Genomic DNA, 15,754 nt, shown 5'->3' with positions numbered 1-15,754 from the left:
GGTATCTTTACTTTTTCTCAAGTATGACAGTTGGGTACTTTTTCCACCACTGAGTAGTGGTTACAATCTGGTACATATAATACAGGTGAATATATTGGTAAAAGTGACCTTGTCCGAGAGAGATTTGCTCAGTATGAAAAGTCACTGCAGGGTAAGCCTAAACAAAACACAGACCTTATATGAAGCAGTTCTAAAATCCCCTATGACAAAAATAATGGTGGAAAAACGATTGGAATCATTTCCGGGTTTCACCGCTAGGCTTTATGGGTATTATGACTCGTATTGTGGTACTCAATTCCCGTAGGGATCACGTTCCCATAGGCCTATAATAAATGTATGCAGTCAATATACTGTAAAATCATATGGAAAGCCTCTGCTGATTGGCATATATTTCACGAGACACTGTTTTTTAGGCATCATTTTCTGAAAATCTGAGATGAGTTCACTTCACCCAGGGATCACTTTCACGTTCTAAAAATGGGAAGATCTCAATTGTTTCATTCTCGCGTCTTTTCTCCTCGTCTCCACAGAACACATTGGAGGAGAAGGTCAGAGGGGCGGTACCTCTGGTTCTCTCATCCAATGGGTTTTGAGAAGGAGACAAGGAGAAAGGAGAGTTTGCGTGGGCCCAGCCATTGAGATCATCCCAATGATCAACATAAACAGCCGTGCCTCTTCGCCGGGCTTTCGTTTTCACCCAAACATTGATATCGATTCATAACTTTCCGAAAGATGGCTGGTTTAGAGCTTTTGTATAGCTCCGTAGCAGGCAGTATTACCTGTCCACAAGACGTCATTGTGTGTTTTGTTCACTGGGAAATTGTAAAGAGTGGGTACAAATGCCTTGGGTTAGGAGATGAGGTGAGTGTGATGCCAGCAGGCTTCAAATTATTGACTTTATAATTCCATGTTTTATAGCTAATTGCTTTAGAGTTTACTGACAACGTCACAATTTGTTAACGCCAGATTAGCCGTCTGACATGTATCCTCGCTAACCAACTACAGTTGGCTAGTTAATTCACAAGTATTAATAATTATAGTTAATACTCGAGTCAATTGGCTAAATTAGCTAGCTATACTTAGCTATAGCTAGTTAGTTAGCAAGGCATGTTAGACTGCTAATCTGTCGCTGGTAGCCAGTTGTGATGGTGTCAGCAAACTGGGTTGACAAATCAATACGTTTCTTGAATTTGTATGAATGCCAATATGTAAATAATACTCATTATTTTGCTTATGTGGATGTGCTTTGTGAATTAGCTTTCCAATCGCTATCAGGTCTCTAGTTAGATTTTGTAATACGCTAACCAGGCCATATACCATGGGTATGACCAAAAAGGAATACCATTTACTGGTCCAATTACGTTGGTAACCAGTTTATAATTGCAATCAGGCACCTCGTGGGTTTGTGGTATATGGCCAGTATACCACGGCTAAGGGCTGTAACCAGGCACTCCGCTTTGTTTGCTGTATACCACACTTCCTCGGGCCTTATTGCTTAAGTTAACCACCTGCAACTGGACACTTTAGAAGATGCATGTTTGACCAAAACGAGAACGACAATACTATCGCCTAGTTAAAGTTGGATGCAATGCTGTGCTACGCCTAACCGTACCTAACATGTACAGTGAGGGGGGAAAAGTATTTGATCCCCTGCTGATTTTGTATGTTTGCCCGCTGACAAAGAAATTATCAGTCTATAATTTTAATGGTAGGTTTATTTGAAGTGAGAACGAATATCAACCAAAAAATCCAGAAAAACGCATGTCAGAAATGGTATAAATTGATTTGCATTTTAATGAGGGAAATAAGTATTTGACCCCTCTCAATCAGAAAGATTTCTGGCTCCCAGGTGTCTCCTATAAAGGCAATGAGCTGAGATTAGGAGCACACTCTTAAAGGGAGTGCTCCTAACCACAGCTTGTTACCTGTATAAAAGACACCTGTCCAAAGAAGCAATCAGATTGCAAACTCTCCACCATGGCCAAGACCAAAGAGCTCTCCAAGGATGTCAGGGACAAGATTGTAGACCTACACAAGGCTGGAATGGGCTACAAGACCATCACCAAGCAGCTTGGTGAGAAGGTGACAACATTTGGTGTGATTATTCGCAAATGGAAGAAACACAAAAGAACTGTCAATCTCCCTCGGCCTGGGGCTCCATGCAAGATCTCACCTCGTGGAGTTGCAATGATCATGAGAACGGTGAGGAATCAGCCCAGAACTACACGGAAGGATCTTGTCAATGATCTCAAGGCAGCTGGGACCATAGTCACCAAGAAAACAATTGGTAACACACTACGCCGTGAAGGACTGAAATCCTGCATCGCCTGCAAGGTCTTCCTGCTCAAGAAAGCACATATACATTCCCGTCTGAAGTTTGCCAATGAACATCTGAATGATTCAGAGGACAACTGTGTGACAGTGTTGTGGTCAGATGAGACCAAAATGGAGCTCTTTGGCATCAACTCAACTCGCCGTGTTTGGAGGAGGAATGCTGCCTATGGCTCCAAGAACACCATCCCCACCGTCAAACATTGGAGGTGGAAACATTATGCTTTGGGGGTGTTTTTCTGCTAAGGGGACAGGACATCTTCACCGCATCAAAGGGACGATGGACGGGGCCATGTACCGTCAAATCTTGGGTGAGAACCTCCTTCCCTCAGCCAGGGCATTGAAAATGGGTCATGGATGGGTTTTCCAGCATGACAATGACCCAAAACACACGACCAAGGCAACAAAGGTGTTCAAATACTTTGTTCCCTCACTGTAACCCCCGATTTATAATGGATACCACATCTGTTTGGTTAAATAAGTTCTTTGCTCTTAAAATCTGTAGCTAGGACTGTCATTCTTTGTATCTGATCCATCTATGAATGAGTGTGGTTACATTCGTTCAGCCTCATCCTTAGTTTACATTTTAAAAAGTGGCGGGGCTAACATTGGGCTGAAACACAAACTCATGATTGTGGCTTTAAATAGTTATCTTGAGAGGGTGTGACGTTATGCCACATGACAATGCATACCTGTTTAATTTTGAATTAATACAACTTTTTTTTTTACATTTAATTCAGCCTCGGAGTGGTGACAAGAAGTCGGAGTTGCTTCCTACAGGGTGGAATGGCAGCAAGGAATTGTACACCCTGCGGTACAAGTCAAATGATGACAAGTCTATTTTCTTGGTCAAAGCCATCACTGTGGATTCCACCTTGATCTTCAACTTAATGGTAACTATACAGCTATACAAAATATTATTTCAAATCTTAAGTGGTTATTTCTCAAATGTAGTTAGGTTACATCTACAGTAGGCCTAAGTGTGGTTATTTTCTATTGTCAGGACTCGGCCACTGAACAGGTGTCAGACCTGACAATGGATGTCAGTGATTACGTGGATGCAGATCATTTGCAGACATTTGAAAGGTTGGTCAATATGTTATAATTTTGGGGATATATTGAAGTCTTGCTCAATTTTAACAGTACTTAATGGAGCAAAAGGGATGAACAACAGATTTATAAGTATTTGGGTAAGGAAATCCACTGGACAACACGTACCACATTCTTTGAATTTGGTGTGTGCGTGTGATGGGTCATTTTTTTTTTTTTCTCACAAAATTGTTTTTTTTACCGTGACTTATTGAAATACTAATCCATATTATAGGCCATGCTGTAAATCTTCATATTACACCAGTTCTTGCTTTGTTGCTTAGTCTTAGATGAGGCATGGCTTAGCCCAAATATCCCAACTTCAAGTTAATATTTCTCAACAATCCTTTTACACTGAACAAAAATAGAAACCCAACATGTAAAGAATAAAAGATCCCGGAAATGTTCCATATGCACAAAAAGCGTAATTTTGTTTATCCCTGTTAGTGAGCACTTCTCCTTTGCCAAGATAATCCATCCACCTGACGGGTGGCATATTTAATTTTTTATTTTTTATTTTAACTAGGCAAGTCAGTTAAGATCAAATTCTTATTTTCAATGACGGCGTAGGAACAGTGGGTTAACTGCCTTGTTCAGGGGCAGAACAACATATGTACCTTGTCAGCTCGGGGATTCGATCTTACAACCTTTCGGTATCTAGTCCAATGCTTTAACCACTAGGCTTCGTGCAGTTTGGTGTCATAACTGACTTCAGTTGGCAAATGCTCACCTTGAATGGCCACTGACACGCTAGAGAAGTGAGCTCTTCACGGATGAATCCCTGTTTCAACTGTACAGGGCAGATGGTGTTGTGCGGGTGAGAGGTTTGCTGATGTCAACATTGTGAACTGAGTGCCCCATGGTGCAGTTATGGTATGGGCAGGCGTAAGCTACGGACAACAAACATGCTTGCTTTTTATCAATGGCAATTTGAATGCACAGGGATGCTGTGATGAGATCCTGAGGCCCATTGTTGTGCCAGTCATTTGCCTCATCACCTCATGTTTCAGCATGACCATGTGTCGCAAGGATCTGTACACAATTCCTGAAAGCCAAAAATGTCCCAGTTCTTCCATGGCCTGCATACTCTCCAGCCATGTCACCCATTGAGCATGTTTGGGATGCTGTGGCTCGACGTCTACGACAGCATGTTCCAGTTCGCACCAATGTCCAGCAACTCCTCACAACATTCTACTGGTGACAATCAACAGCTTAATCAACTCTATGTGAAGGATATGTCTCGCTGCATGAGGCAAATGGTGGTCACACCAGATATTGACTGTTTTTGTAATCCATGCCCCTACTTTTTTTTTTAAGGTATATGTAACCAACTGTATTCAGTCATGTGATTTGGTGCCGACAGATGGTCGCTTCGGGTTCTTAGGAAACTATGCAGTATTTGTTTTATGTATTACTTCTTACACTGTTACCCCAGGAAATCTTAAGTCTTATTACATACAGCCGGGAAGAACTATTGGATATAAGAGCAACGTCAACTTACCAACATTATGACCAGGAATACTACTTTCCCGAAGCGGATCCTCTGTTTGGACCACCACCCAGGCCAATGGATCGGATCCGAGTAGGCGACCCAAAACAACGGCGCCACAGGAGGGGCAGACAGAGTGGTCTTCTGGTCAGGCTCATTAGACGGGCTCACCACTCCCGGGTATACTACTCGCCTGTGTTCAGTCTGACAACAAGGTAGATGAAATTCGAGCAAGGGTTGCCTTCCAGAGAGACTAACATTATCTGTTTCATGGAAACATGGCTCACTCGGGATACGTTAGAGTCGGTACAGCCACCTGGTTTCTTCATGCAACGAAACAATCATCTCTGGTATGAAGTGCGGGGGTGTATGTCTTATGATTTAACGAGTCGTGGTGTGATCCTAACAACATACAGGAACTCACATCCTTTTGTTCACCTGACCTAGAGTTCCTTACAATCAAATGCCGACCGCATTATCTACCAAGAGAATTCTCTTCGATTATAATCACAGCCCTGTATATCTCCCCCCCCCACCAAGCAGACACCTCGACTGCCTTGAAAGAACTTCATTGGACTCTATCTAAACTGGAAACCACATATCCTGAGTCTGCATTTAGTGTAGTTGGGGATTTTAACAAAGCTCCCTAAATTTAATTAGCATATCAAATGCGTGACGCAGGCTGGCAACATTCTGGATCATTGCTACTCTAACTTCCGCGACGCATACAAAGCCCTCCTTTCGGCAAATCTAACCACAACTCCATTTTTGTTGCTCTCAGCCTATAGACAGAAACTAAAACGGGAAACGCCCGTGCTCAAGTCTGTTCAACGCTGGTCCGACTAATCGGATTCCACGCTTAACCTTGCAAGGGTAGGTGGTACGCTACCGTCCCACCTGGCCAACATCTGGTGAAATTGCAGAGCGTAAAATTCAAAATACAGAAATATTCATAAAATATACAAGTGTTATACATCAGCTTAAAGATGAACTTCTTGTTAATCCAACCGCGGTGTCAAATTTCAAAAAGGCTTTACGGCAAAAGCATACCATGCTATTATCTTAGAACAGCGCCCAGCACACACATTAAACAGTTACCAGCCAAGTAGTCAGAAATGGTGTTAAATTTATCACTTTCCTTTGATCTTCATATGGTTGCACTCAAGACTCCCAGTTACACAAATGTTCGATAAAGTCCCTCTTTATATCCAAAAACCTCCCTTTCTGTTGGTGCTTTTTGTTCAGTAATCCATTGGCTCAAAGACAGTCACAACAGGCAGACAAAATCCAAATGGTATCAGTAAAGTTCGTAGAAACATGTCAAACGATGTTTATAATCACTCCTCAGATTGTTTTTTAGTCATAATAATCAATAATATTTCAACTGGACAATAGCTTCGTCAGTATAAACGGTAAACAAGCAAGGCGGGCTCTAGGTCGCGCGCACCAAACAAGTCTAGGGACTTTCTACTATCCACTCACTCAGTGGTCTTACTCCCTCATTTTTCAGAATACAAGCCTGAAACAATTTCTAAACACTTGACATCTAGTAGAAGCCATAGGAAGTGCAATTTGAGTCCTAAGTAAATGGATACTGTATTGGCATTCAATAGAAAACTACAAACATAAATCCATCCAGGAAGTGGGCTTTTTTTTCTCATGTTTTTGCCTGCCATATCAGTTCAGTTATACTCAGACATTATTTTAACAGTTTTGGCACGTTTAGAATTTTCTATCCAAATCTACCAATTATATGCATATCCTAGCTTCTGGGCCTGAGTAACAGGCAGTTTACTTTGGGCACGCTTTTCATCCAGAGGTGAAAATAGTGCCCCCTACCCTAGAGAGGTTAAAGATATGTTCCAGATAGCCTCAGACAACATTGAGAGAGATGCTGATTCGATGAGCGAGTTTATTAGCAAGTGCATCGGATGTTGTACCCACGGTGACTATTAAAACCTTCCCCCAACCAGAAACCGTGGATTGATCGCAGCATTTGCGCAAAACTGAAAGCACGAACCACTGCTTTTAATCATGGCAAGGTGACTGTAAACATGAGCGAATACAGTGTAGCTTTCCCTCCATGGCAATCAAACAAGCTAAGCGTCAGTATAGAGACAAAGTAGAGTCGCAATTCAACGGCTCGGACACGGGACGTATGTGGCAGGGTCTGCAGTCAATCACGGATTACAAAAAGACAACCAGCCCCGCTGCGGACACCGTCTTGCTCCCAGACAAACTAAACAACTTCTTTGCTCGCTTTGAGGACAATACAGTACCACTGACACGGCCCGCTACCAAAACCTGCGGGCTCTCCTTCACCGCAGCCAACGTGAGTAAAACATTTAAACGTGTTAACTCTCGCAAGGCTGCCGCCCCAGATGGCATCCCTAGCCGAGTCCTCAGCGCATGCGCAAACTAGCTGGCTGGTGTGTTTACAGACATATTCAATCAATCCCTATCCCATTCTGCTGTTCCCACATGCTTCAAGAGGGCCACCATTGTTCCTGTTCCCAAGAAAGCTAAACGACTATCGCCCCGTAGCACTCACTTCCGTCATCATGAAGTGCTTTGAGACTAGTCAAGGATCATATCTCCTCCACCCTAGACCCACTCCAAATTGCGTACCGCCCCAATGGGTCCACAGATGACGCAATCGCAATCACACTGCCTTAACCCATGTGGACAGGAGGAATACTTACAGTAGGGGGGAAAAGTATTTGATCCCCTGCTGATTTTGTCAATTGTTTTCTTGGTGACTGGTCTCAGCTGCCTTGAGATCATTGACAAGATCCTCCCATGTAGTTCTGGGCTGATTCCTCACCGTTCTCATGATCATTGCAACTCCACGAGGTGAGATCTTGCATGGAGCCCCAGGCCGAGGGAGATTGACAGTTCTTTTGTTTCTTCCATTTGCGAATAATCGCACCAAATGTTGTCACCTTCTCACCAAGCTGCTTGGTGATGGTCTTGTAGCCCATTCCAGCCTTGTGTAGGTCTACAATCTTGTCCCTGATATCCTTGGAGAGCTCTTTGGTATTGGCCATGGTGGAGAGTTTGGAATCTGATTGATAGATTGCTTCTGTGGACAGGTGTCTTTTATACAGGTAACAAGCTGAGATTAGGAGCACTCCCTTTAAGAGTGTGCTCTTAATCTCAGCTCGTTACCTGTATAAAAGACACCTGGGAGCCAGAAATCTTTCTGATTGAGAGGGGGTCAAATACTTATTTCCCTCGTTAAAATGCAAATCATTTTATAACATTTTTGACATGCGTTTTTTTGAATTTTTTTGTTATTCTGTCTCACTGTTCAAATAAACCTACCATTAAAATTGGACTGATCATTTCTTTGTCAGTGGGCAAATGATCCTCAACACTGGGGCCCCACAAGGGTGCCTTCTCAGCCCTCTCCGGTACTCCCTGTTCACCCATGACTGCGTTGCCATGCACGCCTCCAACTCAATCAAGTTTGCAGATGACACTACAGTGGTAGGCTTGATTACCACCAACAACGACGAGACAGCCTACAGGTTGGAGGTGAGGGCCCTCGATGTGTGGTGGCAGGAAAATAACCTCACACTCAACGTCAACAAAACAAAGGAGATGATCGTGGACTTCAGGAAACAGCAGAGGGCTCCCTATCCACATCGACGGGACAGTAGTGGAGAAGGTGGAAAGTTAAGTTCCTTGGCGTACACATCACGGACAAACTGAAATGGTCCCACCCACACAGACAGCGTGGTGAAGGCGCAACAGCGCCTCTTCAACCTCAGGAGGCTGAAGAAATTCTGTCACAAACTTTTACAGATGCGCAATCGAGAGCATCCTGTCGGGCTATATCACCGCCTGGTACGGCAACTGCTCCGCCCACAACCGTATGGCTCTCCAGAGGGTAGTGAGGTCTGCACAACGCATCACCGGGGGCAAACTACCTGCCCTCCAGGACACCTACACCACCCGATGTCACAGGAAGGCCAAAAAGATCATAAAGGACAACAACCACCCGAGCCACTGCCTGTTCACCCCACTATCATCCAGAAGGCGAGGTCAGTACAGGTGCATCAAAGCTGGGACCGAGAAACTGGAAAAACAGCTTCTATCTCAAGGTCATCGGACTGTTAAACAGCCATCACTAACATTGAGTGGCTGCTGCCAACATACTGACTCAAATCTCTAGCCACTTTAATAATAAAAAATTGGATATAATAAATGTGTCACTTTAAACAATGCCACTTACCCTACGTTACTCATCTCATGTGTATACTGTGCTCTATACCATCTACTGTATCTTACCTACGCCGCACGGCTTTCGCTCATCCATATATTTATATGTACATATTCTTATTCATTCCTTTACACTTTGGTGAAATTGATACATTACTGCACGGTCGGAACTAGAAGCACAAACATTTCGCTACACTCGCATTAACATCTGCTAACCGTGTGTATGTGACCAATAAAATTTGATTTGAAATCCATAGATTAGGGCATAATCAATTGACTCATATCCTTATGAACTCAGTAAACCCTTTGAAATTGTTGCTGTTGTGTTTTTATATTTTTGTTCAGTGTAGATACAATGTGTCAAAGCTCCTTGCGACAAAATACATTTTCATGCATTACAATTTTTATTCCAGTTCTGTACAGAATTAACCTTATTATTCCTATAAGTATCTAAACAGTAGTGATATTGACATGATCCTCCCCTCTGTCAGTGTATTCAAGAATACAGAAGATTTGTCTCAGAAGGTGAAGAGCCAGCTCCTTCCCTCAGTGCCTGCGCCAAGAAAGGAAGACAAGAGTAGCAGAGAGAAATCCGATAACTCCCAGCCGGACAGTGACCCTCTCCGCATTCCCACAAGGCATCCACAGACCAGTAGGCAGCCTAACTGGTTTGTACAACATACCTTACTACAGGTTTCTTCAACTGGGGAATGTTGGGCCGGTTGATGTTCACCTTAGTAAAGAAGAACATTACTTGAATACCCCTACCGTACTGTCAGCTGTAGTCACTGATTTATACTGAATGTTTTAGCCTAGTAACATTACAAAATGGTATTTATGAATATGTTACTCATTTCAGGAAAGTAGGTGTGTTGCACGTCACTAATTTACAGGAGTGGCATTTCAATGTAAACACTTCGTGTCCAATTTCTAAATTTCTCCAGTGGAAGGCCTTGCTTTTATTTCTTAACTCGCAACCGTAAGCTAATTTCTGTAATTGGCTTGCCATTAACTTGTAAATAATGACTAAGTTTGTTTTCATGTAATAATGAATACAAATTAGCTTAAGTGAAGACGTCAGCTATATGATATGGTCATTATTTGAACTGGCTAGCCAGCTTACTTAATGTTATCTAGCTAACAAGCTAGAAATGAACCAAAACGTTGCTTTTAGTTGCCTGGTTTGCTATATTGACGTACTCAATTTTAAACGGATGGGTTTATTGGTGGTGAAATACACCAGTTATGCTATTTTAGACCACCAGGACAAGTTCGATGTCGAAGACAAAATGTTCATGTCACTATGACAACTGTCAACGGATATATCAATCGACACGGTATAAACCAGCTCTTAGTCTGTTTATTTAGTACACTACCGTACTCACTCTGTTTAGCACATGGCCTCATACGAATCCTTAGAGATGGGTGGGGCTAAAGCTTACCTCAAATGCGCTAACTTCAATTTCTCAAACGTATGACTATTTTACACCATTTTAAAGACAAGACTCTCGTTAATCTAACCACATTGTCCGATTTCAAAAAGGCTTTACAGCGAAAGCAAAACATTAGATTATGTCAGGAGAGTACCCTGCTAAAAATAATCACACAGCCATTTTCAAAGCAAGCATATATGTCACAAAAACCAAAACCACAGCTAAATGCAGCACTAACCATTGATCTTCATCAGATGACACTCCTAGGACATTCTGTTATACAATACATGCATGTTTTGTTCAATCAAGTTCATATTTATATCAAAAACCAGCTTTTACATTAGCATGTGATGTTCAGAACTAGCATACCCACCGCAAACTTCCGGTGAATTTACTAAATTACTCATGATAAACGTTCACAAAATACATATCAATTATTTTAAGAATTATAGATACAGAACTCCTTTATGCAAACGCTATGTCAGATTTTAAAATAGCTTTTCGGCGAAAGCACATTTTGCAATATTCTGAGTACATAGCTCGGCCATCACAGGCTAGCTAATTTGACACCCACCAAGTTTGGGGCTCACTAAACTCAGAATTACTATTAGAAAAATTGGATTACCTTTGCTGTTCTTCGTCAGAATGCACTCCCAGGACTTCTACTTCAACAACAAATGTTTTGGTTCCAAATAATCCATAGTTATATTCAAATACCTCCGTTTTGTTCATGCGTTCAGGTCAGTATCCGAAGGGTGACGCGTGAGCGCATTTCGTGACAAAATTCAAAATATTCCATTACTGTACTTCGAAGCATGTCAAACGCTGTTTAAAATCAATTTTTATGCTATTTTTTTTTCGTAAAATAGCGATAATATTCCAACCGGGCGACGTTGTATTGATTCAAATGCTGAAAGAAAAAAATGGAGAATTCACATGAACGCGCATCTCCAGTGTCACTGTTCTCAGCCTGACCACTCACAAAATCTCCTGCTGTTTTTCGCCCAGAGACAGGAGAGACGTCATTCCACTTTCTGGCGCCTTCTGAGAGCCAATGGAAGCCTTAAATGTCACGTTACAGCAGAGATGCTGTATTTTCGATAGAGATGCCACAGAATGAGAACAAATTGTCAGACAGGGCACTTCCTGTATGGAATCTTCTCAGGTTTTGGCCTGCCATTTGAGTTCTGTTATACTCACAGACACCATTCAAACAGTTTTAGAAAGTTTAGTGTTTTCTATCCAAATCTACTAATTATATGCATATTCTAGTTTCTGGGCAGGAGTAGTAACCAGTTTAACCTCTCTAGGCTAGGCGGGACGAATTCGTCCCACCTACGTAACAGCCACTGCTATCCTGTGGCGCGATTTTCAAAACCTTAAAAATCCTATTACTTCAATTTCTCAAACATATGACTATTTTACAGCCATTTTAAAGACAAGACTCTCGTTAATCTAACCACACTGTCCGATTTCAAAAAGGCTTTACAACGAAAGCAAAACATTAGATTATGTCAGCAGAGTACCAAGCCAGAAATAATCAGACACCCATTTTTCAAGCCAGCATATAATGTCACCAAAACCCAGAAGACAGCTAAATGCAGCACTCACCTTTGATGATCTTCATCAGATGACACACCTAGGACATTATGTTATACAATACATGCATGTTTTGTTCAATCAAGTTCATATTTATATCAAAAACCAGCTTTTTACATTAGCATGTGACGTTCAGAACTAGCATACCCCCCGCAAACTTCCGGGGAATTCGCTAACATTTTACTAAATTACTCACGATAAACGTTCACAAAAAGCATAATTATTTTAAGAATTATAGATACAGACCTCCTCTATGCACTCGATATGTCCGATTTTAAAATAGCTTTTTGGTGAAAGCACATTTTGCAATATTCTAAGTACATAGCCTAGGCATCACGGGCTCGCTATTTAGACACCCGGCAAGTTTAGCACTCACCATAATCATATTTACTATTATAAAAATTTCATTACCTTTTGTTGTCTTCGTCAGAATACACACCCAGGACTGCTACTTCAATAACAAATGTTGGTTTGGTCCAAAATAATCCATCGTTATATCCGAATAGCGGCGTTTTGTTCGTATGCGTTCCAGACACTATCCGAAATAGTAAAGAAGTGTCGCGCGCATGGCGCAATTCGTGACAATAAAATTCTAAGTATTCCATTACCGTACTTCGAAGCATGTCAACCGCTGTTTAAAATCAATTTTTACGACATTTTTCTCGTAGAAAAGCGATAATATTCCGACAGGGAATCTCCTTTTCGGCAAACAGAGGAAAAAATCCCAAAGGCGGGGGCGGTCGGGGTCACGCGCATAAGCTAGTGTCTCTTGATCGGCCACTTGAGAAAGGCGATAATGTGTTTCAGCCTGGGGCTGGAATGACGACATTCTGTTTTTTCCCGGGCTCTGAGCGCCTATGGACGACGTGGGAAGTGTCACGTTAGAGCAGAGATCCTTAGTAAATGATAGAGATGGAAAAGAAGTTCAACAAATGGTCAGACAGGCCACTTCCTGTAAAGGAATCTCTCAGGTTTTGACCTGCCATTTGAGTTCTGTTATACTCACAGACACCATTCAAACAGTTTTAGAAAATTTAGGGTGTTTTCTATCCATATGTAATAAGTATATGCATATTCTAGTTACTGAGTAGGAGTGGTAACCAGATTAAATCGGGTATGTTTTTTATCCAGCCGTGTCAATGCTGCCCCCTAGCCCTAACAGGTTAAATCAGGTAAGTTTTTTTTTTTTATCTGGCCGTGCAAATACTGCCCCCTAGCCCCAACAGGTTAAGAGCGCGTGAAGGATGCTGAATGGTTGTAGACGGAGCTCTCCAGTTGGTGTACCAAAACATTCTAGGGCCATTTTCTCATAAGTGGGGTTAATCAAATTTGAAAGCAGAATTACTTTCCCATTGTTTCTCAACTCTAGTGTATGATATACAATTTTCAATTTGAGTCGCTACTTTTATCCAATGTTAACATAATTTCAGATTTTGCTACATAAGATCGAGCCGTTCGGACACATGATAGTGTAGGTTAAAGTTTAATGCAGTAGTCTGTCAACTAGACAGAGAATACATTATCTCTTTTGATTTATTATAACTTAATGGACAGGATTTAATTTAAATGTACACTGAGTATACATAACATTAACACCTGTCTTTTCCATTAGACTGACTAGGTGAAAGCTATGATCTCTTATTGATGTCATGTGTTAAATCCACTTCAATCAGTGTAGATTAAGGGGAGGAGAATGTTCAAGAAAGTTTTTATTTTTAAAAGCCTTGAGACATGGATTGTGTGTGTGCTTTTTTTGGGTGAATCGTCAAGACAAAAGATTTAAGTGCCTTTGAACCGGATATGGTAGCCGTGCGCACCAGTTTGTGTCAAGAACTGCAACGCTGCTGGGTTTCTCATACTCAACAGTTTCCTGTGTGTATCAAGAATGGTCCACCACCCAAAGGACATCCAGCCAACTTACCACAACTCTGGGAAGCATTGGAGTCAACATGGGCCAGCAATCCATGCTCTGATGACTTGAGTCTGTTCTGACGGCCAAAGGGGGGTGCAACTCAATATTAGGACGGCGTTCCTAATGTTTGGTATACTTTTTTTTCTTTTTTTTTTTTACAGGGAATCCCTTTGAGACCAAGGACTCTTCTACAAGGGAGCCCTGCACACAATCATACAAATTCAGTATTTACAATTCCAATGCAATAAACATTTACAAGCAATTTTTAAAGTGTTTTACAAAACACTATCATGGAAAAACAAATGCATTCCTAAGTAAAAAAAAAAGTCATCAACCACTGTCTGAACTGCACCAAAACATCCTTCAGAGTTCTGAGATCAGTCCACAAGTAAGGTGCAAAAAAAAGTAAATCTGTGTTTTGTCTCAGTGGAGCTGGAGGGATCTCCGGAGTTAGTCAACCCTGTGATTGGGTCTGGTGACTCTGATTTCTGTAATTTAACAATCAAGTAAGGTATGGCTAGGGCTGTCACGGTATTACCGCCACACCAGCATTCAAATTCCAGGTCAAATCAAATCAAATCAAATTTATTTTTATATAGCCCTTCGTACATCAGCTGATATTCTCAAAGTGCTGTACAGAAACCCAGCCTAAAACCCCAAACAGCAAGCAAAGCATGTGAAAGAAGCACGGTGGCTAGGAAAAACTCCCTAGGAAAAACTCCCTAGAAAGGCCAAAAACCTAGGAAGAAACCTAGAGAGGAACCAGGCTATGAGGGGTGGCCAGTCCTCTTCTGGCTGTGCAGGGTGGATATTAAAACAGAACATGGTCAAAATGTTAAAATGTTAAAATGTTCATAAATGACCAGCATGGTCAAATAATAATAATCATAGTAGTTGTCGAGGGTGCAACAAGCACGTCCGGTGAACAGGTCAGGGTTCCATAGCCGCAGGCAGAACAGTTGAAACTGGAGCAGCAGCACGGCCAGGTGGACTGGGGACAGCAAGGAGTCATCATACCAGGTAGTCCTGAGGCATGGTCCTAGGGCTCAGGTCCTCCGAGAGAAAGACAGAAAGAGAGAAAGAGAGAATTAGAGAGAGCATATTTAAATACACACAGGACACCGGATAAGACAAGAGAAATACTCCAGATGTAACAGACTGACCCTAGCCCCCGACACATAAACTACTGCAGCATAAATACTGGAGGCTGAGACAGGAGGGATCAGAAGACACTGTGGCCCCATCCGATGATACCCCGGACAGGGCCAAACAGGCAGGATATAACCCCACCCACTTTGCCAAAGCACAGCCCCCACACCACTAGAGGGATGTCTCCAACCACCAACTTACCGTCCTAAGACAAGGCCGAGTATAGCCCACAACGATCTCCGCCATGGCACAACCCAAGGGGGGGGCGCCAACCCAGACAGGAAGACCACGTCAGTGACTCAACCCACTCAAGTGACGCACCCCTCCCATGGACGGCATGGAAGAACACCAGTAGGCCAGTGACTCAGCCTCTGTAAAAGGGTTAGAGGCAGAGAATCCCAGTGGAAAGAGGGGAACCGGCAAGGCAGAGACAGCAAGGGCGGTTCGTTGCTCCAGCCTTTCCGTTCACCTTCACACTCCTGGGCCAGACTATACTTAATCATAGGACCTACTGAAGAGATAAGTCTT

At 42.3% G+C, this 15,754-nt stretch overlaps 1 protein-coding gene across 1 annotated transcript in view; it reads left to right on the top strand.

Annotated features, from left to right (window-relative positions):
- Positions 1-727: 727 nt before the first annotated feature.
- The window catches only part of LOC100194584 (proteasome inhibitor subunit 1), a 31,147-nt gene continuing 16,120 nt past the window's right edge, over positions 728-15,754 (top strand). The window contains exons 1-4 of the mRNA NM_001139670.1: positions 728-861; positions 3,072-3,224; positions 3,335-3,417; positions 9,625-9,801. Coding sequence (NP_001133142.1) covers positions 733-861; positions 3,072-3,224; positions 3,335-3,417; positions 9,625-9,801 — 542 coding nt within the window. The 5' untranslated portion in view covers positions 728-732. The remainder of the gene's footprint in view (positions 862-3,071; positions 3,225-3,334; positions 3,418-9,624; positions 9,802-15,754) is intronic.

The sequence above is a fragment of the Salmo salar genome, chromosome ssa22, assembly GCF_905237065.1.
Source record: "Salmo salar chromosome ssa22, Ssal_v3.1, whole genome shotgun sequence".
Classification (NCBI taxonomy): Eukaryota; Metazoa; Chordata; class Actinopteri; order Salmoniformes; family Salmonidae; genus Salmo; species Salmo salar.
The sequence above is the reverse complement of the archived record's forward strand: the minus strand, read 5'-3'. Positions and strand labels throughout refer to the sequence as shown.